Raw genomic sequence first — 26,052 nt, forward strand, 5'->3', positions numbered from 1 at the left:
TGATACTGCCAAGAGTTAAACGTCATCTACAATGCGGTTCATTATACAAACAGAATGACAGCAGAAATTTAGATCTAACAACACTGACGAATAACAATTCGTCCACATAAAGATAAGCAAAAACAATGCATTGCTGTCAAATGAAATACTGCATATTTGTGTTAACTTGTTTTTTTATTGGTATGCAAAATAAATATGTGTATATTTCGCCAACATTTCAAAATTTATAATACTGCTCTTCGGAAAAAAACAACATTACGGAAGTTTTTTTGATCCCCAATGTTGAAGTGTTTGAAGAAGAGATTATGCAGTGAGGAAAGGACAATTTTTAAAAACGACCGAAGAGGAATTATTTATATAACAGAACAGGGTCCGGAATGTTTATATAGCAGAACTGGACGCCCCGAATAGACCCTTTACAAATTATTAGAAGGGGAACTTTATTGACGACCGGAGGGGACTTTCTAAAGGGAAGCTTAAATACGATAATAATGTAAATGTGACGAGCTAAGAATTGATTTATAGACAATCTCGTAAAGACCAAAATAGATGGGAGAATTTTCCGAATGAGAGTTTCTAGATAGGTAACAATAATTCAAAATTTTGTTTTTGGCGTTTTTTTATAAATTAACTTTTGTATATTTTTTTTTTTTTTTGTAAATTAAATAATAACCTTGCAATGGAAACTGCATATTTCCATGTTCGTGTTATTCGCTTAATTACGGAATGGCTCGAATACTGCTGCAATACACCGCCGCCACCACCACCACCTCCATCATAATAAAAACAATTGAGCTCATTACGTATGTACGTACGATACTTTTGCTTGCTACTCGCTTTGGCAGTCAGTCAGTGCAACGCAACCCAACGTCGTTATGGAGAATAATTCTTTTATTTATTTACATTCCATCGATAGTTATTATCGTCATCACCACCGCCGCCGACACAGCCATCCTATGCACATGACTTTTTCAAAATCTCTGACGTTTGCCAGTGTTCTGGGCTGTGATTTTCTATTTTTCAAAAACGGTTCTGTTATTTTCTTCTGTTCCCAGGAATTGTGTTGGCGGGGCACAATTGACAGAAATGTGTTTGTTCTTTCGTTCTAACCAACATTGGACCTTACAGAAAATGTTATGGGGTGGTGGTGGTGGTGGTAATATTTTTTGGGACTTTACAAATCCCACATTTATATTTTTGTTTCAATTTGAAGAAATTAAAAATAAATTTCCAAACAATAATAAAAATTTGTTTTGTGCTTGTATTCGTTTAAATATTGATATAAAATTTGTTTAAATCCAAAACACAACGACCGCCGCCCTCGATACGTTATAGTTGTGTCGTCGTCATTAGCATCGTCGCCAGGCCAATGGATCAATGATCGTCCGCCTCGCCTCTAGCACCCACCCATCCATCCATCCGTCTTCACCACAGTGTTTTGGGGCGGTTTGTGTTGGCCACCAACTAAAGGAGATCACAAACAACAACAACAGCACAATACCAAGTTCTGCTGCCGCCACACCGTAAATTCAATTTTGCAATTTCAGCAGTTTGTTGTTTTGTTTCCTCTGTATTTACTGTTGTTGTTGGTTTTTTATGTGCCAGCCTGCCTGCTTGCCTTACAACCTTGAATAATAAAAATGTGTTTTAAATATCTGTTTTTTTTTGTGCTGCTGCTTTTGCAACAACAACATTGTTTTTTATATTTACATTTCAATATTTAGGTGTTTTCTTTAGTCAACGAAATATAAAAACAAAGCGAGTGTTATTTTGGATTTGAACGGAGTTAGCAAATGAAGTCTTTTGGGAAGAGCTGAGGGGCGGTTTTTAGGTGATTTAAAAGAAGGCTTTTGGGATGAGCTGATGGGTGCTTCCATTGACCCTTTCCAAAGGAAAGGGTACTTCTATTGAACCTTTCCAAAGTAAAGGGTGCTTCTATTGAGCCTTTCCAAAGGAAAGGGTGCTTCTATTGACCCTTTCCAAAGGAAAGGATGTTCCTATTGACCCTTTCCAAAGGAAAGGATGCTCCTATTGACCCTTTCCAAAGAAACTGGCGCTTCTATTGTCCTTTTCCAAAGAAAAGGATGCTTCTACTGACCTTTTCCAAAGGAAAGGGTGCTTCTTTTGACCCTTTCCAAAGGAAAGAATGCTCCAATTGACCCTTTCCAAAGAAACTGGTGCTTCTACTGTCCTTTTCCAAAGAAAATGGTGATTCTACTGACCTTTTCCAAAGGAAAGGGTGCTTCTTTTGACCCTTTCCACAGGAAAGGGTGCTTCTGTTGACCCTTTCCAAAGGGAAGGGTGCTACTACTGACCTTTTCCAAAGGGGAGGGTGCTTCTATTGACCTTTTCCAAAGGAAAGGGTGCTTCTATTGACCTTTTCCAAAGGAAAGGTGCTTCTATTGACCTTTTCCAAAGGAAAGGGTGCTTCTATTGACCTTTTCCAAAGGAAAGGGTGCTTCTATTGACCTTTTCCAAAGGAAAGGGTGCTTCTATTGACCCACTCCAAAGGAAAGGGTGCTTCTATTGACCTTTTCCAAAGGAAAGGGTGCTTCTATTGACCCTCTCCAAAGGAAAGGGTGCTTTCATTGACCCCTTTCAAAGGAATGGGTGCTTCTATTGACCCTTCCTAAAGGAAAGGCTGCTTCTATTGACCCTTTCCTAAGGAAATGGTGCTTCTATTGATCCATTCCAAAGGAAATGGTGCTTCTATTGATTCTCTCCAAAGGAAAGGGGGCTTCTATTGATCCTCTTCAAAGGAAAGGGTGCTTCTATTGATCCTTTCCAGAGGAAAGGGAGCTTCTATTGATCCTTTCCAAAGGAAAGGGAGCTTCTATTGATCCTTTCCTAAGGAAATGGTGCTTCTATTGATCCTTTCCAGAGGAAAGGGAGCTTCTATTGATCATTTCCAAAGGAAAGGGAGCTTCTATTGATCCTTTCCAAAGAAAAGGGGGCTTCTATTGACCCATTCCAAAGGAAACGGTGCTTCTATTGACCCATTCCAAAGGAAAGGGTGCTTCTATTGACCCTCCAAAGGAAGGGGCTCTTCCACTGAACCTTTCCAAAGGAAAGGGTGTTTCTATTGCACCTTTCCAAAGGCAAGTGTGCTTCTATTTAACGTTTCCAAAGGAAAGGATGCTCCTATTGACCCTTTCCAAAGGAAAGAATGCTCCTATTGACCCTTTCCAAAGAAACTGGTGCTTCTATTGTCCTTTTCCAAAGAAAATGGTGCTTCTACTGACCTTTTCCAAAGGAAAGGGTGCTTCTTTTGACCCTTTCCACAGGAAAGGGTGCTTCTGTTGACCCTTTCCAAAGGGAAGGGTGCTACTACTGACATTTTCCAAAGGAAAGGGTGCTTCTATTGACCTTTTCCAAAGGAAAGGGTGCTTCTATTGACCTTTTCCAAAGGAAAGGGTGCTACTACTGACATTTTCCAAAGGAAAGGGTGCTTCTATTGACCATTTCCAAAGGAAAGGGTGCTTCTATTGACCCTTTCTAAAGGAAAGGGTGCTTCTATTGACTCACTCCAAAAGAAAGGGTGCTTTCATTGACCCCTTTCTAAAGGAATGGGTGCTTTCATTGACCCCTTTCTAAAGGAAAGGGTGCTTCTATTGACCCACTCCAAAAGAAAGGGTGCTTTCATTGACCCCTTTCAAAGGAATGGGTGCTTCTATTGACCCACTCCAAAAGAAAGGGTGCTTTCATTGACCCCTTTCAAAGGAATGGGTGCTTCTATTGACCCACTCCAAAAGAAAGGGTGCTTTCATTGACCCCTTTCAAAGGAATGGGTGCTTCTATTGACCCTTTCTAAAGGAAAGGCTGCTTCTATTGACCCTTTCCTAAAGAAATGGTGATTCTATTGATCCATTCCACAGGAAAGGGTGCTTCTACTGACCTTTTCCAAAGGAAAGGATGCTCCTATTGACCCTTTCCAAAGAAACTGGTGCTTCTATTGTCCTTTTCCAAAGAAAATGGTACTACTACTGACCTTTTCCAAAGGAAAGGGTGTTTCTATTGACCCATTCCAAAGGAAACGGTGCTTCTATTGACCCATTCCAAAGGAAAGGGTGCTTCTATTGACCCACTCCAAAGGAAAGGGTGCTTTCATTGACCCCTTTCAAAAGAATGGGTGCTACTATTGACCCTTTCTAAAGGAAAGGCTGCTTCTATTGTCCCTTTCCTAAGGAAATGGTGCTTCTATTGATCCATTCCAAAGGAAAGGGAGCTTCTATTGATCCTCTCCAAAGGAAAGGGGGCTTCTATTGATCCTCTTCAAAGGAAAGGGTGCTTCTATTGATCCTTTCCAGAGGAAAGGGAGCTTCTATTGATACTTTCCAAAGGAAAGGGAGCTTCTATTGATCCTTTCCTAAGGAAATGGTGCTTCTATTGATCCTTTCCAGAGGAAAGGGAGCTTCTATTGATCTTTTCCAAAGGAAAGGGAGCTTCTGTTGATCCTTTCCAAAGAAAAGGGGGCTTCTGTTGATCCTTTCCAAAGGAAAGAGAGCTTCTATTGATCCTTTCCAAAGGAAAGGGTGCTTCTATTGACCCTTTCAAAAGAAAGGGTGCTTTTATTGACCCATTCCAAAGGAAAGCGTTCTTCTATTGACCCTCCAAAGGAAGGGGTGCTTCTATTGACCCATTCCAAAGGAAACGGTGCTTCTATTGACCCTCCAAAGGAAAGGGTGCTTCTATTGATCCTTTCCAAAGTAAATGGTGTTTCTATTGCACCTTTCCAAAGGAATGGGTGCTTCTATTGACCCTTTCCAAAGGGTGCTTCTATTGACCATTACCAAATGAAAGGGTGTTTCTGTTGACCCTTTTAAAAGGAAAGGGTGTTTCTATTGATCCTTTCCGAAGGAAAAGGTGATTCTATTGACACATTCCAAAGGAAAGGGTGCTTCTATTGACCCTTTCCAATGGAAAGGGGGCTTCTGTTGATCCTTTCCGAAGGAAAAGGTGATTCTATTGACCCATTCCAAAGGAAACGGTGCTTCTATTGACCCATTCCAAAGGAAAGGGAGCTTCTATTGACCCATTCCAAAGGAAACGGTGCTTCTATTGACCCTCCAATGGAAAGGGTGCTTCTATTGATCCTTTCCAAAGGAAATGGTGTTTCTATTGCACCTTTCCAAAGAAATGGGTGCTTCTATTGACCCTTTCCAAAGGGTGCTTCTATTGACCATTACCAAAGGAAAGGGTGTTTCTGTTGACCCTTTTAAAAGGAAAGGGTGTTTCTATTGATCCTTTCCGAAGGAAAAGGTGATTCTATTGACACATTCCTAAGGGAAGTGTGCTTCTATTGACCCTTTCCTAAGGAAACGGTGCTTCTATTGACCCTTTCCTAAGGAAACGGTGCTTCTATTTTCTATTGACCCTTTCCTAAGGAAAGGGTGCTTCTATTGACCCTTTCCTAAGGAAAGGGTGCTTCTATTGATCCTTTCCAGAGGAAATGGTGCTTCTATTGATCCTTTCCAAAGGAAAGGGTGCTTCTATTGACACCTTCCAAAAGAAATGGTGCTTCTATTGACAATAGGATGTGATCTTATAGACGACCAGAAGCAAGTCTTTATGGACGATCAGAAGCGAATCATTTTAGACAAGCTGAAGATGATAGATCGAGTCATTATAGACCACCAGGAGGAGTTTTTATAGCCGACCTGAATACCGTCTTTCTAGCCAAGCAGAAGCGGGTCTTTTTTTAACAAATAAAAGAAAGGACCAGAAGGAAATCTAAGGACGACCTTTATATACTAGTAGATGGTGTGGTTGTATACGACTAGGAGACAGTCTTTCTAGATGGTCGTAGGAAGGGTCAGAAGGAAGTCTTGGGACGACCAGAGTGGAACCTTTGTAAACTTCCAGAGGAAGTGGTTATAGATGGCCAGAACGGGGACTTTGTAGACGACCAGAACAAAGTCTTTATATACTACCAGGAAAGAGTCTTCAAATACGATCAGGATATGGTCTTAGAGACGACCTGATACGAGTATTTATAAACGAGCTGAAATGATTTTTTTAGGCGGCCTGAAGCGATAAGGAGCTATCTTATTCATATATTTTAGCTGAGCTAAGGGGCGTCTATATACATAGATGATCTGAAATGCCAGAAAGAAGACTTTATAGCCGACCAGAAGGAAGTCTTTCTGGACGAAAAGAAGAGAGAACCTGAAGGAAAGTTAGGAAAGCGGTTAGAGGGGAACCTCTATTGACTACCAGAGGTAGTGATTATGGAAGAAGAGAAGGGATCCTTTTTTTAGACCACCTGAAGGCAGTATTTTTTAATAGACTAGGAAATAACCTTTGTCGGGGACCAGAGGAAGTCTTTTTATGCGACCGTAAGGAAGGACCATAAGTCTAGAGACGACCAGAAGGGAGTTTTTATAATCTACCAGAGGAAGAAAGGAAACTCAATGATATGGGATCTACTTTTTATTGTCGAGTCCGACCGGCTTGTCTTGTCCAGATTTGATTGAAATCGTAAAGTAGGTGGATGATTGAATGATTTTTTGATCAGGTACCATCCCTTCATTTGTGCAAGGCTTAACTCCTATTTGACTGATCTTACAACATTTTTCCACGCGAGGAATATGCAAATATCCGCCACTAAATTTACGGCCATTCTATTCGCCAAATGACAGGTGAGCACTGAGTTGAATGTCATGGTCGATGGTAGTAGAATTCCAGCCACCAAACATTCTAGGGGCCACATTCAATAGCATGTTCACGTCGTCTGCGCATGCCACATTTATCTACAACAAGCTGAGATGTAGGAACACGATCCTCAAGTCCCAAGACGTCAGAACTTGAGCTGCAGATAAACAAAACCTTGTTGACCACATATAACGCTATAGGTCGGAGTGTTGGAAGCTATGAGGCGCCAGTGTGGTCCGTAAATATAATTGCAACACGCTAGAAAAGTATTCAAACCTGTTAGAATGCCGCCCTGAGAACAGCAACAGGGTGTATCCTCATATCTGCAGTGGACCATCTACATGAGGAGACAAAAATTCTTCCAGTACAGCAACACAATGACATGCTTCCGTTGTAGTACTTTCTCGAGTGTTACCGTGAGAGCTATCCTAATCACAATGTGGTGAATAGGACACAGACGTGTAAGGAGTTAACGATCTAGAAAGAGAGGTCCAGCGTTACAAGAGAGACCCCCTAGATCAACAAGCCTATCAACCAGTTTCAAATGGCATTCACACACACTATCGTATGAATGCGGTCCTCGGAGAACATCCCCCATCTATCGCAGCTGAGGAACATCAACTGCCACGTCAAGCCAGAGTAGTTTTGGCTCAACTACACTCGAATGGTGTAGCCGTCTAAATTCCTATAGACCAACAAGGATCGATGACACCGTGCAAAATATCTGTCCAGCATGCGCCACAGGCCTGCACGACTCACTGCACCTTTTCAATCTCCCCTGCCAAGCATATTCAACTAAGGGAGTTTCTAATTGGTCTAAACTTTGCACATTGTATAATTTCATCTAGTCGTGTATCAGGATGATAGAAGACCTCAGGACCTTAGAAGAAGTCCCCATGAGTTCTTTTGTTGTCCATAGAACTCTTCTTTGCGACTTCTGCTGTCAATAGAAGACATAAAGAGGTCTTCTGTTGTCCACAGAAGACCTACAAAGATCTTACGTTCTCAATAGAATAACTCAAGGGGTTATCTGTTGTCCATAGAAGATCTGAAGAGGCTTCTGGTGCCTCAAGAAGAAGGTGTTCTGTTGTTTCTATATGACCTCAAACTGTATTCTGTAGTCCCCAGACCTCAAGAGATCTTCTGGTGTCCATAGTAGATCCCAAGAGGTTTTTTGTTGTCCATAGAAGACCTCAAGAGGTTTTATGTTGTCCATGGAAGACCTGAGGCAATCTTTTGTTGTCCATGAGAGACCTCCAAAGGTTTTCCGTTGTATATTGAAGATCTCAAAAGTTTTTACGTTGTCCATGTCAGACCTTATAAAGGTCTTCCATTGTCCATAGAAGACCTCAAGAGGTGTTCTGGAGTCCTTAGAAGTACCCATGAGGTCTTTTGTTGTCCATGAAAGATCTCTTTGGGTCTTCTGCTGCCAATAGAAGACCTCAAGAGGTCTTTTGTTGTCCACAGAAAACCTCCAAAGGTCTTCTGTTGTCATTAGAATGCCTCAAGGGGTTATCTGTTGTCCATAGAAGATCTGAAGAGGCTTCTGGTATCTTAAGAAGACCTTAAGAGGTCTTCTGTTGTTTCTATATGACCTCAAACGGTCTTTTGTAGTCCTCAGACCTCAAGAGATCTTTTGGTGTCCATAGAAGATCCCAAGAGGTTTTTTTGTTGTCCATAGAAGACCTCAAGAGGTCTTATGTTGTCCAAGACCTCAGGCAATCTTTTGTTTTCCATGAGGGACCTCCAAAGGTCTTCCGTTGTATATTGAAGATCTCAAAAGTGTTTACCTTTTCCATGTAAGACCTCAAAAGGTCGTCTGAAGTCGTTAGAAAGGTATTCCATTGTCTATAGAAGACCTCAAGAGGTGTTCTGGTGTCCTTAGAAGTACCCATGAGGTCTTTTGTTGTCCATAGAAGATCTCTTTGGGTCTTCTGCTGTCAATAAAAGACCTCAAGAGGTCCTTTGTTGTCTACAGAAGACCTCCAAAGGTCTTCTGTTGTCAAGGGGTTATCAATTGTCCATAGAAGATCTGAAAAGGCTTCTGGTGTCCTAAGAAGACATCAAGAGGTCTTCTGCTGTTCCTATATGACCTCAAACGGTATTCTGTAGTCCTCAGACCTTATCACACTTCCTGAGATAATGACCCAAATGCTCCAAGAAAGCCTGCCGGCACCACCTAACCTGAAATAGTACGTAAGATAACTCTCGCAGAGAGAAACCGATTTGGTCCAAGCGTTGTACATCGTATTATTTCTTACATACTCGGATTATGTCCGAATATTGATTACATCGGACTACTCCTTCGGGTGCCTCCCACACAAAGTTTGGAAAGTGTGCAGTTTAAGAACTCGCCTGAGATCGTTTTTGGCAACATGTCATGCATGCGGGCCTAGTTACGACGGTAACATTTTTTAGGGGGCAAGTTCATACTTCCTGAGATAATATCCCAAAAGCTTCAAAAAAAGCCTGCCGGCACCACTTATCCTGTGGTCGTTAGAAAGATCTTATTTTGTCCATACAAGACCTCAAGTCGTATTCTGGTGTCTTTAGAAGACCCCATGAGGTCCTTTGTTGTCCATAGAAGATTTTTTTGGGTCTTCTGCTGTCAATATGAGACCTCAACAGGTCTTCCTGAAGGGGTTATCTGTTGTCCATAGATATGATCTGTGGTCTTCAGACCTCAAGGGATCTTCTGGTGTTTATAGAAGATCCCAAGACGTTTTTTCTTGTTGTCAATAGAAGTCCCCTTTGGGTCTTCTGTTGTAAATATAAGACTTCTTTGGGTTCTCCGTTGTCCATAGATGACATCTTTTTTGCCACAAGTTTTTCTTGTGGGCCCTGTTACGACGGTAATTTTTTTTTTTTTTTTTTTTTTTTTTTGAGACAAATCCGTGCTTCCTTAGATAATGACCCAAAAAAAAGTCTGCCGGCACCACCTAACCTGGAGTAGTACGTAAGATAACCCTCGCAGGGAGAAACCGACAAATTTTGGAAAGAGTGCTGTTTAAGTCTGTGATCGTTTTTAAATTTTTTCCCTGTTAGGACGGCGCACAATGTTTCAGGAATCGATTTTCCTGGCCAAAAATCAAAATTTTGTTTTGTCAAAGATATATAATTTCTATATGGGATTCGATAGTAAACATATTGAAACTAAGGAAACCAAAAAATTAGGCCCAATTATTGGAAGGTGTGGGCGTGGCGTGCCCCTAAAAAAGAGCATTTTCCCATTTTTGGGAAATACGTCATTTTTGTGAATTTCTGGAGAAAGACGAAGCTATTTCTCTGAAACTGTAACAGTTATTGTGTTCATTGTTTTTTTGTAAGGTAGGTAGGATTGTGGCCTTTAAAAATCGTTTTAGTAAATTACCGTAGCGTTTACACAACATGATCTATTTTATTTTTCCTCAGGTACTAAATTTTATGAAATTCCAAATTTAGTGGACTAGAACTTTTGTGGAACAACATGGAACAAAGTTCTGTTTTCACAGAAAGATGCCCTAAAGTCTCCTCTTCCAGCCCATATATACTTTTGTACCCGTCCCGTTCCGTCCGTTTAACACTTTTTTCAGTTTATTGAAATTACATGGGTAAACATGTGTATTTTTCTATACTGTTTCCATATGAATTACAGTTTTTGGCACAAATTACAACTTTTTTGAGTATATGAGTTTTTATACGAGTTATATAAGTTTTATTAAAACCCAAGGAGAATTTTTTTAATTTTTGAAAAAATTAAAATTTTTTTTGTAAATTTTTTTTACAAATTTTTGAAAATTTTTTTTTCGAAATTTTTTCGAATTTTTTTTTTTAGTTTTTTGGTAATTGTTTTGTTTATTTGTTGGTGTTTGCCCCTCTTTAATACATAGGAAGATATAAAAACCACAAAAACACAAAAAAAAAACTCAAAAGTTTTACCTTAGACCTTGAATTTCTCTGCAACTACCAGACCGAACGTGACCGCTTATAATTCGTCTGAAATCTGATTGTGTTATCTGTCTAACAAAAAAAGAATTATGAATATATCTCTATCCGTTCAAAAGTTACAGAAATTTGACCAGGAAAAACGATTCTGAACCACTGTGCGGCGCATTTTTTCCATGGCAAGTCCATAATTCCGGAAAAATTGGCCCAAAAACTCAAAAAAACCTATTTACGTTAAAAGTATTGTGTTTATTTCTTTTCTTTAGCTCAGAGACTGAGGGTATATCACAGTCGGCACAACTGATTGATATTTTCTTACTTTTTGGTATATAAGATGATCCGTTACAGAGAATTATTTGTTATAAGGATGTTCGTTACATAGAAGTTTGACTGTATTTTCATTTTCGATGCAATTCAACAGCAACAATCAATAACCACCACCCTATTAGGTAGTTCAATATTTGCAACCTGTCGTATTGACTTGACTGGTAATCAAAGAGACATATTCATTACAACAACTTCTGCAATGGACATTTACCAAATAAGGCCCTCCCCACCACCACTAATAGTGTCAATATATCACAAAAACCAACAACAACAACAAGTAATTAAAAAATCACTTTCGATTAATTACAACTTATTTAGACGACGTTGAGAGAAAACATGTTTCTTATATTAAACCACAATGGCCCTGCACTGCTTTACTCCACCACTTGTGGCCATAGGACGCGGGGGCATACCATTAAAAGAAAAATTCTCCACTTAAAATGTAACAATACAACGAATTGAGAGATACTCAAGAATTAATGTTAACTACTTCAATTCTTATCGGTGTGGCGGCTTATTATGGAGGCAACAACAATTGCTCGAATTGTAAAACAACAGAGTCGTCCGTCGTCTGAGTAGAACAGACCCAGAACAGACCGAGATCAATGTTAGTTAACTTGGGTGCTGCTACTGATGCTGCTAACAAGTGGTGCGCATTTCACATTGCAATTCATCTGAATCTTGTTGGAATTCATTTGATCAATTGGCTGGCGGTCGGTTTGTTAGTGGGTCTAGTGATGGTTGTGATGGTGGTGGTGGGGAAATGTGTTTTTTGTATGTGTTGCTGCTGTTCACATTCTCACATTCCAGTGAATATTGAAAGAACAATACACCACCAACCAACACCAATTTCGACACATGTGTTTTATTTCTACATACAAAAGTACTGTATAGATTCCCTACTCCAGCATTCACAGACCCACTAATGCGAATGCCAGTCAGTCAATTGACCGTAACAAGTGGCAACATTATTTTCCACAGAATTTGAAATGTAGAAAAAATGAAAAATTCTCGCATTCTCGAGTCTTTTGGTATGTACCTAAAAAAAATTATTATTTTTAGCAATGCCATCAACATTCTTGGTGGCGTATAAAGACCGTCTTTAGGTCGCTTTTAAAGACTCCCTTTGGGCGATATAATAACAAAATGAGCATGTCTTATGACATTCTTTTGGTCGCCTAAAAACTCCCTTTGGATCAGACAGTAGACACACATACCGTGGGTTAAAATATCCCGCATTTTAAAGACATGCAGTAAAGTCGAGGTGTACAACATCTACCTTTCTTGAATTCCTTCGACTCTAGACGACATTGAGGTCCGCACGCATGGGTTTAGTTGAGCGATCTTGACACTGACATTTATGAAAATTACTACTCCTATTAAGTCAATCTTACCTGACTTCCTCCTCGCTATGAATATACAAATACCCAACAATGAATCTACTACCACCCTGTTTACATCAAGGTCGATCAATTTTCATGGTCTATAAATACCCCCGTCTGGTGGTCTACAAAGTCCTCTTTCTGGGTGTCTATAAAGACCGCTTCTGGTGGTTTATAAAGACCCTATTCTGGGTGTTCTGGGTATTTATAAATATCCCCTTCTGGAAAGACCCCCTTCTGGTGGTCTGTAAGGATCCTAGTCTATAAGTATACTCCTTTTGTGGTCTGTAAGGCCCCCTTCTGGTGGTCTATTAAGATCGCCATCTGGTGGTCGGTAAGGACCCCCTTTTGGTGGTCTATGAAGACCCGCTTCTGGTGGTCTAAAAGGACCTCCAACTGGTGGTCTATAAAGACCCCCTTATTGTGGTCTATAAATACCCCCTTCTTGTGGTCTATAAAGACCTCCTTCTGGTAGTCTAAAAGACATCTTTCTGGTGGTCTATAAAGACCTCCATCTGGTGGTCTATAAAGAACCCCTTCTGATGGTCTAAAAGACACCCTTCTGGTGGTCTAAAAGACACCCTTCTAGTGGTCAAAAATACCAATTTCTGGTAGTCTATAAAGACCCCCGTCTGCTTGTCCATAAAGACCCCCTTCTGGTGGTTGCTCTGATCCACAACGTCTAAGATGAGGATGTCCCGAAGATGACTATTAGCAACCAACGGACATCACTGATCGCTTCTCTCAGTTGAGTCGGAACCAACCGTCACAAAGCTTTGTCAATATACTTCAGGTTAGACGAGGTTCCTGCGAAAAACTGGGCATCAAAATTCCTTGCTCGTCTTCAGTAGTGATTTTCTCACTAAACTTCATCGTCTCCTCAGACGACTTCTTTACGACCACTGTAGTCTTCAGACTTCAAGAGATCTTCTGGTGTCCATAGAAGATCCCAAGAGGACCTCGAAGATCTGGTTGGATATTTTGTTGTAAATAGATACCTCTTTGGGTCTTGCGTTATCAGTATTAGACCTCTTTGGGTCTTCCGTTGTCCATAGAAGACCTCAAGAGGTCCTACGTTGTCCAAAGAAGATCTCAGGCAGTCTTCAGTTGTTCATAGAAGACCTCAGGAAGTCTTCTGTTGTCAATAAGATACCTCCAAAGGTCTTCCGTTGTATACTGAAGTTCTCAAACATTTTTAACGATGTCCATGAAAGACCTCAAAAGGTCGTCTGTGGTCGTTAGAAAGGTCTTCTGTTGTACATAGAAGACCTCAGGAGGTCTTCTGGTGTCCTTCAAAATCCCCACAAGGTATTTGATTATACCCTCAGCGTTTATGCTAACGAGGGTATATACACTTTCATACGGGCAAAATGTGCCTCTCGAACGGAGCAACCGATTCGGTTAAAAATTTGGCTTTCGTAATATTTTGCCCAAACTTAGTTTAAGTTCAAAGATGGGTTATATCGGTCCACTCCTGTTCGGAAAATTTGTGCGCACGATAACTCCTGAAGGGAGTAAGCGATTTGGCCCACACTTTGTACATCGTGAAAGTTCTACTAGACTTAGATAAAGTTTAAATATGGACTCAATTGGTCCACTCCTTCGGGTACCTCCCACACAAAATTTCGGAAAAGTTCAGTTTAGGACCTGCTCTCGAATCGCTTTGATTTTTGTAGTATCAACTTGTATTCCTGTCCCCCATACGACGGTACAAGTTTCATAAGGGGCAAGTCCATACTTCCTGAGAAAATAGCCTGAAAGGTGCAAAAAACCCCTATGACACCGTGTGCAGTGGTAGGGGCGCAAGATAAATCTCGAACGAATCTGCCAATTCGGTCCAAAATTTGGCCTTCGTAATATTTTGTCCAAAAATAGTTCAAGTTCGAAGATACTCCATGTCGGTCCACTCCTTCAGGTACCTCCCTCACAAAAATTCAAAAATCTTCGGAAAAAATATGCGCACGATAACTCTTGAAGGGAGTGACTGATGTAATCCATACTCTGCACATCCTAATATATCTACCAGATATAGATCAGGTTCGAATAAGGACTATATTTGTGCACTCCTTTGGGTACCTCCCACACAAAATTTCGGATAAGTTCACTTTAAGACCTGCTCTCGAATCACTTTGATTTTTGTTGAAGCTATTTGCTTTCGCTACCTCCATTACGACGGTAAAAGTTTTTTAAGGAGCAGGTCCATATTACTTGGGAAAACATCCCGAAAGGTGTAAAAAGCCCTATGTCACCATATGTGGCTTTCGAATTGTCTACCGATTTGGTGCAACATTTGGTCTTCGTCATATTTTATCCAAACTTAGTTTCATGGGGCAATACCGGTCCCCAACTTCCGGTACTTCTCCCCAATATTTAAAAAATGTCATTAAAATGTTAGGACGATATCATTTAGTTTAACTTCTAAAATGGCCCATATCGGTCCTCTCTAAGGGTACCTCCCCCACAAAAGTTAAACATTTGTGTTAATTCCTAATCCACATTTTTGTCGGCAAGTTCAAATGTTGAAAAAGGGCCACAAAATTCTGAAGAGACGCTAAATACATTCTATCTGTCCGTTGATGAAAGTTTCAATTCACATTGGCTGAGGGTATACCTCTGTCGGCAAAGCCGACTGACACTTTTTTACTTGTTGTCCTTAGAAGAGCTGTTTGTGTTTTCTGCTGTCAATAGAAGACCTCAAGAGGTCTTTTGTTGTCCACAGAAGACCTCCAACGATCTTCTGTTGTCAATAGAGAGCCTCAAGGGGTTATCTGTTGTCCATAGAAGATCTCAAAAGGCTTCTGGTGCCTTAAGAAGACCTCAAGAGATCTTCTGCTGTTCCTACATGACCTCAAACGGTATTCTGTAGTCCTCAGACCTTACCACACTTCCGAGATAATGACCCAAAGGCTCTAAAAAAGCCTGCCGGCACCACCTAACCTGGGGTGGTACGTAAGATAACTATCGCAGGGAGAAACCGATTTGGTCCAAACGTTGTACATTGTATTATTTCTTACATACTCGGATTATGTCAGAATATTGACTACATCGGACCACTCTTTCGGCTACCTCCAAAGTTTGGAAAGAGTTTAGATTAAGGACTTGTCTGGGATAGTTTTTAAATTTTTGGCAACATGTTGTGTATGCGTCCCCTGATGCGACGCTACAATTTTTTCGCATGCAGTCCATACTTCCTGCGGAATTTACCCAAAAATACAAAAAACTCCTATAGACGGCCGAAGTATTGTGTTTACTTTTTTTCTTTAAGTCCGAGGCTGAGGGTATATCACTGTCGGCACAACTGACTGATACTTTCTTACTTGTTACCTTTTGCTTATGGTTATTACATCCGGATTTATTTATGTACCGACTTCAGTAAGGTAATTTCTTGTTTTCTTTCGCCTTTGTTTTGGCATTTTTGGGGGTCGGCATGTTTAATGGACCCTTAACAATTTCCTCCTTAGGATTGTCTCGACTCAATTGCAAGTCTGAGGAATGTGTTATCTTTTCTGGTATTCGATCTGCAGGTATTTAGCGAAGGGTGGTGATGTTACCCTAACTTTAAAATGGGTTTCAGAGTTCTCTTATGTGGCGACTGCTAAACTCCGAAGTTTTGCCACTTGGCTTTCTAATGATATATGATAATGCGACCTCCTGAGCGGATAAAATTGAGCAGTCTGCTGATCAGATAATATTATACTGCTCCAAATCAAACATTTGAAAAATGTCCACTCAACCTAGTTAAATTTTCTTCGAGTATAAATTAACATTTCAAACCCCTTTGATGTGTCGAGAATCAACATCATAATTAATTCAAAACCAAAAAAATTCAAAATATGAAAGAAAAAAAAAAAAACAAAATGATAAAATGTAAATTAACGATAAGATTATTTCATGAAGAGAAAGTTGAATGGAAGTCAACATATCAAAAATTCAAAAACCAAATGCTAAAAATAATTCTTGTCAACAAAACAATTCAATTGAATTAATTTGTTACTCCTCTGGTTAACGGCAGAGATCCGACCAAGTGTTGTTAATTGAAATACAATACGTGTCTTCTGAAATGCGACGTAAATCTATTCACACGCACACACACCCCACACTCCTTCACATGCAAAAAGAAAGTAAGAATTTCGTTTATTTATTAAATAAATAAAATAATAAGAATAATAACAGCAACAATAACAAGAACATATTAGCGATCTTGTTGTACAGACCCCATAACCATACCTACCTGGCGTACCAGCCAAATGTGTTGTTTTGAGCAAAAAAACCCAAAAACAACAATGTTAACAACAACGACACAACATTAACTGACTGACTGCCAACGAATGATAAAATGAATTTTAAACAGGTGTAGAATATATTATAATGAAGTGATTGCGAGTGATCTGCTGCCCGCTGATCAGCAGCGGCGAGCGATCGTCGCTTTTGTTGCTGTTCATTTTGTTCTGTTTTGGAGAACAGCAATGTTCAAAGAAATAGTGTATATTTTGTTTGTTCTTATTCGTTGATTTCGTTAAGAATTATAGAGGGCTTCCACCGTGGTGCAATACAAAGCATTTCCATAAGATCACACGTTCATGTCCACGATGTAAAAACTATTTGGCTTTTGGTGTGTTCTGAGACTAATAATAAATAGTTACTCGATTTATGGTAAAACCATGCATATAATGAGTTCGAAAACTTTTCTAAGAAAAAAAACCAGTAAGGAAAGGATCAAAGTCGGTCGTGACCGACTATATGATACCTTACACCAATGTGAATATATAAACTAATTTGGAAGTTATATCCAAATCTTGACCGATTCAATATCATTTGGCACATTTATTTCTAGACCTAGTTCCGTTACACATTCCAAATTTAATCGCAATTGGACAGTTGTAGCATGTTTTGTGCATCAAATACCTCAAATCGGCCGAAAATATATATGGGAGCTATATCCAAATCTGAACCTTTTTCGATATAATTTGGCACATCTACTTTTAGACTGAATTCAGTCACACATTCCAAATTTCATCGAAATCGGACATATATAGCAAGCAAATACGTGAAATCGGCCGAAAATATATATGGGAGCTATATCCATATGTGAACCGATTTCGATTAAATTAGGCACATCTATTTCTCGACTGAAATTAGTCACACATTCAAAATTTCATAGAAATCGGACATATATTGCGTGTTTGGCGCAGCAAATACGTGAAATCGGCCGAAAATATATATGGGAGCTATATCCAAATCTAAACCGATTTTGATTTAATTTGGCACATCTACTTCTAGACTGAATTCAGTCGAACATTCCAAATTTCAATAAAATCGGACATATATAGCGTGTTTGGTGAAGCAAATACGTGAAATCGGCCGAGAATATATATATGGGAGCTATATCCAAATCTGAACCGATTTCGATATAGTTTGGCACATCTACTTCTAGACTGAATTTAGTCACACATTCCAAATTTCATCGAAATCGGACATATATAGCGTGTTTGGTGCAGCAAATACGTGAAATCGTTCGAAAATATATATGGGAGCTTTATCCAAGTCTGAACCGATTTCGATTAAATTTGGCAATTTGGCCAAATTTCATCGAAATCGGACATATATAGGTGATGTATGGTGCAGCCAGGCCATGAAAGGTTAAAAAAAAAAACTATTTCCTACGAACAAACCAGGGGTAAGATGCGATTCTATTTACAGAACATTTTTAAATTTTTTACTCAGGAAATGGAAGACAACATTACTCCGCGATTGCATGTTTGAGACCACCGAATATTTTACAGATACCTGCAACAAGACAAGAAGAAACAAGATCTTCAGATACATAGACGCGTTAACATTTTCTAGCGCATTAGGTCGGCCTTTGGTATGGTCCACAAATTGGTCAAGATTTTAGAAATAAAAAAAAATCACACATTTTGTTTCCCTTTCTTTGCAAATACGGCGGTTCCAATATAACCCACCTATCATCAGCAGCAATCCCACGGCAGCGGGTTCTTTCGTACCGGATTGACCCGGAACCATAGTGTTTTGCCCAGCGGCTGCCAATCTAGCATAAAACCTATGCTTCTACGTAGGTTTTAATGCTGCTACAACAACAACATCATAAGCAGCGGTCCGGATTTTAGAATTTATAAAAAAATCACACATTTTGCTTCCCTTTTTGCTCTCAACCAAACTTTCTTGCTAGCACTAACCCGAACAAATAAGGATAACATCGAAATTGAAAATCCATGAACGTGGAGAAATCCACGTCCAAGAACTTTAAAATATTGGGCGCCACTTTCGAGAACATGCTGATATTGTAGCTGAGAAAGTTGAGAAGCAGAAAGGCGACACAGGCAAGGAGACCATGCTTACGACCTCTAAGGCTATCTGGCGGCCCTTCATTGTTTATATGGCCCAGTATCAGCGATACATTATTGAGTAATTTTCAAACACCCCAAAATACTGCGCTAATAAAGAACATTTACAAAATACAAAATTTCTTTCAGAGAAACCCACAGCACTCTACTCCAAAGAACTACAATCCGCAATGTAATCCCACGACAGCGGGCTCTTTTGAACCGGATTGAGCCGAAACCATAGTATTTCGGCCAGCGGCTGTTGATTCTACGTAGTTTTCATACTGCTACAACAACAAAGAACTACATCCATACGGCAATATCTCCAGAAAGACTTGAACAATGTCGTCCTAACACCTCAAAACCCTATTTCAGATGATGTGGTTGGTAGAATATTTGAAATACGGTTCACGTGTTCACGTTGCGCTGTCCCAGCCACTTCAGATTTCTGATGATATTGTAGATTACAGCAGGTTAACAGTTGAATAGAAGGTTAGACACGGTGGAAAGTGAACATCCACTAATCTATGGGGTCGATCATCGATAACAATTATCGTTGAGTGACGTTGCCAGTTGTCAAAATTGATCCACGTATGGCAACTCTCAACTGAAGTTGCGAATCTCAGTTGACGAAGCGGCTGTTTTTCAGCAACCACAAATATTCAGTTGCAGTGAACATTTTCGAAGAAACAAGAAGTAAAATAGAAGGAAAAATAAACATTTTGTTAACAATTATTGATTCTTTGCATCATTAATTAATTTTGTGTATCAATATGGTGAAAATAACGACAAAGCAGCAGTTCGAAATATTAATTGATAAACTGAGTGAAAAGCCAAACTTAGCCCGAGGAGTTCGGGAGTTTTGGTGAAACCAAAGCCACAGCGGATGAAGCGTGGAGGTCCATTTCGGACAGTTTAAACAGCCATGAACCTCCAACACGAACACCTGAAGAGTGACAAATACAGTGAATTTGGTGACAAATACAGATCTTTCCACATGATCATCAGCTTACAGTGCACATGGCATTTCCAATGGATTCGACTTGTCCCTCAAATTTCTTCTAATAGATGCAATGTCATGTACACTTTCTTCATCATCAAAAAACAATTCCACCGAACTTATCATTTTTTGGGACATCAAATAAAACTTGACGATCCGAAGATTAAATGGGCAGGTTATATTCCAATCTTGGGTTGTTTTCCAAATTTGCTCGAAAACTCAGCCAAAGTATTAAAATATTGTCCAGAATACACAAAAGAGTTATCCAAAGCGCAATTATTTTTAAAATGTGTGTGTGTTTTTTTTTTTTGGCGAATAGAGGTCACAAGTTTGAAAAAACACTGATCGATAACATGTTTATCGACCACCCAGTTGAGTTGACATTCATGGTACAACATTTCGTCTCAGTCGCGCAGACAACTGACAACGCAACTCAAGTTTAGTGGCAATACAAGATAGACCCATATGCCGCCTACGAACCAGGGCTGGACACAGGAGGTGCTCGTTCGTCTCCATTTCCTCCTGATCCTCACAGAGTCTGCAATAGTCAGTAACATCCTCATCCTATTTGATGGTAAAGGCCCTGATATAGCAGTGTCCACTGATAACTGCCGTCATTACTCTAACTTCAGCTTTACTCAGGTTCAACAGAGAATTCGTTCTTTTGACTGACAGAGACGGCCAAATGGATCTTGACACAATGCACCTAGGTTCATTATGCCATAATTCACTGGCTCTTTCGTCAGAGAACGTTTCGATGCTTTGGAAAAAGTGACAAATGGGTGGTTTGATGGAGTCAGCGATTGCTAGATCTGTAGACTGCGATCCTCGTGTAGCTAATTCATCTGCTCTTTCATTACCCATATAGTCGCGGTGTCCTGGTACCCAGCATATGGGTACCCAACATTAACATTCAAATGCACAAAGACATAATACCCCTTACCACAATGTGGTGTAGGGTATAAAAAGCTCAAAAAGGGGCCTCAATCTTTAGGCTAACACTTTAATACAATCGAAAATGTGTCTCATCGAAATAATGGTTTTAGTTCTCAAGTAAGTTTGGGCGGAATCCATTTTAGACAATTTGATATCTATTTAATCCTGTCTGTCAGTCTGTCTGGCTGGCTGTTGCAATAACTCTCGATGTGATCAACCGATTTGGTTCAAACGTTGCACCTCGTAATATTTTTTCCAAACTTAAATGATGTTCGAGATGGACCATAACGGAACTTCCCCCAATAATTTTCGGGGAAATAGTGCGCACAATAACTCTCGAAGAAATAGCCGGTATAATCCTTCGTGTAACTCCCACACAAAATTACGAAAAAGTACAGCATAACAGCCTGCCTGGGATCGTTTTGAAATTGTTTGCAACATGTTCTTCATGCGAGCGCATTTTTCTATAGATAGTGGCCCAAAGGCTCAAAAAACAGGCGTGCCGACGCCAACTAAACTGAGTAGTACTTAGGATAACCCTCGAAGGGAGAAACCGAATTGTTCCGAACTTTGTACATCGTATTATTTCTCGATCGTATTATGTTCGAATATTGACTTCATCGGACCACTCTTTAGGGTGCACAAAGTTTGGAAAGAGAGCAGTTTAAGGACTTGTTTGGGATCGTTTTTAAATGTATGGCAACATTTACATTTTTTTACAATTTCATACTTCCTGAAAAATGGCCCAAAAACACAAAAAAACTCCTAAAGACGTCAAAAGTGTGCTGTGTTTACTAATTTTCTTTAGGTCCGCGTCTGATACTTTCTTACTTGTTTAGGATAGGTTGGGTTAAAGGACGCGTAGCAGTCGTGTAAGACAACTATTTCACTCGGAAACCAGACTTCCCAACTTGGCATCCTTCGACTTTCAGGATTCCCTTTCTGATTGGCGGGGCCACCACCTGAAGAAGTGCTGTGGTCAAAAGAGGTAAATCGTTTATAGGTCACTGGGTCAAGTCAACATCGCTCCTGGTTTGGACTTTGGGAGCTATGGGACTAGATGAAGACATCCGTTATGCTATCATCTGCATGTATTACGATCCCTGTCTGAAGAGTGAGGAATTTCAGTAAGGTAGAGGTTAAATCGTTCAGGAGATATCACCCATTCGTTGTATGGGTCACTAGAATTAAGCGAGACAGGTCTGTGGTGAACAGACTGGTGTAGGATCCTACCGCAAAACCTTGTAACCATCACAATGTTGCAAGCTACAGGTGACATAAAATCTACAATTTCACTGAGTTTGAGAGATCATTTTGATTGCTCCGCAGATCACAATTGTCGTAGTCCTTTGTAGACATGATAGCTTGGAAAGGAGTGTATTATTTCCATGCAGCTACTACTAGATCAGACCTCTATAGATTAAAAACCAAACACTAGTCCATGCAGCCAGTATAAAACTTGTGTCCCATATCTACAAATTTTGCAGGAGTAGAATGCTATGAGACTTATTTGGTTTTAGCTTCGTTCCAATAATAAAAATGTACATATCGGTAGTTTCAAGGGAGCTGCTCGTAATTTAGAAGGCTGAACATTCCATTCGCAATATTTTCACTAAACCCAAGAACTCAAAGCTTTCAACTTTTGAGGTTATGACAACATTGAATTTTAAAATAGATGATGACCTCATGATTAATTGCAAAGATATGCGGCATTGTTATCTTTGAAATTTGGCTTATCATTTTTGCTACTTTTTTATCTACACCGTAGTCCGCATACCTTACCTTAGAGCTTGTAAGATAAAATAAGTTTGACGACAAGTAATGAAGCGAGCGAGCGACATAATCACTCATAAATTGTTTACTGTTTTTCTTCTTCTTTCAGATTGCTACAGTCTACCAGCAATAACAATGCAAAATCGTCAATAGCATCTGCTGCGGCTGCTAACGGTGTGGAAGGAGGAGTTTCACCTAACAAATATAAAAAAGATAAATCACCTAGTCGGGCACAACTTCCACCAAAAGTCCCCTTGGTGTCGCCCATTACCAAGAGATCTTCAGGGAAATCATTAAAATCACCATTAGCACCAGGAGCTGCCAGTGTGGCAACCATAAAAACCTCTTGCCACAACAGCACATCTTTGCCACACACAACTCCTCCCATATTGAAAGCCACCTATGAATTGGAGTCATCTACAGCCTTGGAAGAACTCTTAAAGAAACGTGAAGAGGTTTTGAAGAAACGACGACAACATGTGGAACATTTAATGAAATGGCATCAACGTCTCGACGAGGAAGAAGCTGAGGTCTTACAATTGGAACGTCAACTTTTAAGTTATAATAATGTGCAGCAGCAGCCGCAACAACAGCAACACTTGGTGCATTTGGAACAAAAACCTCAACTTGGTGGTGGCAAAAACGTGCCCAAGAAATCCCTCGCACAACAAATGCCCCCATTGGAAGCTTCTTCAGTTATCGATGAGGAAGAAGAGTTGACCCCAGTGGTGAACATAGCTAAAGAAACGGAAAAGAAACGCGCCTCCAGAGCGCGTAAGATGGAAAAACTCCTCAAAGACATTGATAAAAGTCTCAAAGAATTGTCGCACATATCGGCCACAAACACCACCAACAATACCGTCACCGCCACCACCACGGCAAGCAATTGCTCCTCAGCCTTTGTTATGGGCCACAATAATGATGATCTAGAAATATCATCCAACAGCCAACAAGAATTAGATTTTGTACGTACCACAGGATCAAAATTGAATAAGCTTTGGCGTCGCCTTACCTCTCAGACGGTGGAAAAATTTGAACCCACCCGGCGTTATAAATTGTGTAAAGCCGACCTAGAACGGCTCTATGAAGAAGCTAAAATGGCAGTCCTCAGAGATTTTGCAGCAGATGAAGAACGCATTGCCCAGGAATTGTTGGAGAAAAGTTCGATGACAACTTCGACAACAACCACTGCTAACAGTACAGCAATTGATAGCCCCACCACATACCCACACAATGCAATACATTCAGCCCACGGAGGAAATAAAATAAATTTTGTAGATGTCCCAGTTTTAAATTTGAATTTTAGCTCTGGTCACTCAGAGGCTGAGGAAGACTCGATTAATAATACAAAATTACCCATAATGGTGGCGCCACCACCTCAGGGCAATTATAGTCCAAGTGTGGCGGAAGAAAATTTTAAGGCTCAATTACTAAATTCCAGTGCATCATCAACAACATCATCATCGTCTAGGGATGGTGGTAAGGAGCAGCAAATCCAAGAACAGCAAAAGAACCACAGTGCTGAGGAGTTGCAGATGCAACAACAGCAACAACAAAAACGTATTGAAAATAATGTACAAATGTTTTTGGCCTTAACAAAACGCCTAAATTTGCTGGGTAGTGGATCATCTCAGCTAAATAGAAGTCAGCAGCAACAGTCCGCCGGTGGCCTTCAGCGTAGTCTCAGTGATACAGAAATTTCTGAAATACCAAAGTTTTCTGCAGCAGCTACAACAACAACTAGTCATAGAAATGTATCAGCCAAGAATGCTAGTCAAGATAACACAACAACAACAACAGCATCAACACCAACAACAAACAACAAAGGTCATCAAATGCTATCTGTTGCCCATCAAAAATCCAAATCATGCATTGCAGAAATTACAAATTACATTCCTTATGAAAAACAACAATTAACAACAACATCGACAGCGACGCATGCAACTGCAACACCTTCCACGAACAAAGAAATAATTGTTAGCCGGCCCACAGTCATTGCCACAGTTGGTAAAGTTCCACCATTAAATGCTGCTACCGCATCACCACAAAGGCGTTGTTTCTCTGGCCAGGTTGATTATGATACGGCAGATGCTAAAGCCAAAGAAATTTCTTCAAAATTAGATGAAATATCAGCTGCCGTTAATCAATTGTCACAGGCAAATGCCTTGCCCTCCTATCCTGCAGCAATACACTCGAAATCCATAAGCACCGCTACTCCTCAACCAGAAGTTGAAAACTCAAGCATTAGTGAAGAGACAAATTTAAGTGCAACTGAAACCTCTTCGTATTCTTTGAATTTTGCCAACATTTCCATAGATAGGCATTCCTCACCCGGCTCATCGCAGCACCATCAATCCCCAAATACAACACGTAGCAAAACACCCATCTCTCCAACAGCACAAAACACCTTTACATCTTCTCTGCAAAATTCCCAAACAAATACATTTGTTGTTTCACCCAATGGCTCGGCGGCAACATCATCATCAACATCTAAAACATTCACCAAAGATACCTCCTCCTCCAGCAGGACATTTACAAAAGACCAAACCCCACCACCACCACATTTATCAAAAACCGTAACTGTGGTAAGTCCTTGCAATTTGGATAAATCCAGCAACGATGAATATGAACCTGATTTTGAACCAGATTCAACTGATGAAACACATATTGAAGATATTTCATTGCCATTGTACGAAACGACGGTGAGTGAAAATACAACAACAACCATTGAGGGTGATAGTGAATTAAATGAAACTTCAAAGGGCGGCAATGAAACTTTGTCCAATAAAACCTATTGTGCGGATACAACAAACAATGTGATCACAACAAGTCAGCCACATCAATCCGTGATTAAAACTCCTCCCACAATAACCATAACTACTAGTCCAGATAAAGAACTTCTTCCACCGCCCCCACCACCACCATCATTACCTCCTCCACCACCACCTCCAGCAGCAGCAGTAGCCACTAACGCCGCTGCCGTTAGTAGTATAACTTTGGCATCACCAACCGTACCCCAAGTCAATGGAACAAGTAACAGCCATTTAATGCCGGATATAATAAATGAACTGGACTTGAGGCGACATCCACTGATAATCGATAATGAGGTATGCTTTTATTCGATGTAATGTTACCATTTTATCTTAGAATATATAACAGGGATAATGTAGCTACAGAAATGAAGCAGAAGTAGGGCCATACACACATATGTTTCCACAACATCCCCGGATGGATAGGGGAAGCTTCTCTCATATCAATGAGTGCACGCCGATTTATATTGGCTCAATGATATGGGACCTACTTCTTATAGCCTAGTCCGAACGGCTTGTCGGCGGCGACAAACATGTAAAGAAGTTTTTCATGGCTGAAATACTCAGGAAATGTTAAGCGACATTACTCTGAGAGGATTTGCCGCCGCCAAAAATGTTGAATCCCAGCTGTACGCATGGATTTTTAAGTAAAATTTTTTCAAGCTGAATCCGAGCCATAGGCGTGGATTTTTAAGTACAATTTATTCAAGCAGAATCCTAGCCATAGGCGTGGATTTTTAAGTAAATTTTATTCAAGCTGATTCCGAGCTGAAGGCCATACACACATACATATGTTTCCACAACATCCCCGGATGGATAGGGGAAGCTTCTCTCATATCAATGAGTGCACGCCGATTTATATTGGCTCAATGATATGGGACCTACTTCTTATAGCCTAGTCCGAA

General features: G+C 40.1%; 1 protein-coding gene across 1 annotated transcript in view; it reads left to right on the forward strand.

Moving 5' to 3' along the window:
• The window catches only part of LOC141387655 (uncharacterized), a 113,845-nt gene that overhangs the window by 80,033 nt on the left and 7,760 nt on the right, over positions 1–26,052 (forward strand). The window contains exon 4 of the mRNA XM_073957633.1: positions 22,447–25,444. Coding sequence (XP_073813734.1) covers positions 22,447–25,444 — 2,998 coding nt within the window. The remainder of the gene's footprint in view (positions 1–22,446; positions 25,445–26,052) is intronic.

The sequence above is a fragment of the Musca autumnalis genome, unplaced genomic scaffold (genome assembly GCF_047663935.1).
Source record: "Musca autumnalis isolate F117 unplaced genomic scaffold, ASM4766393v1 scaffold_5, whole genome shotgun sequence".
Classification (NCBI taxonomy): domain Eukaryota; kingdom Metazoa; phylum Arthropoda; class Insecta; order Diptera; family Muscidae; genus Musca; species Musca autumnalis.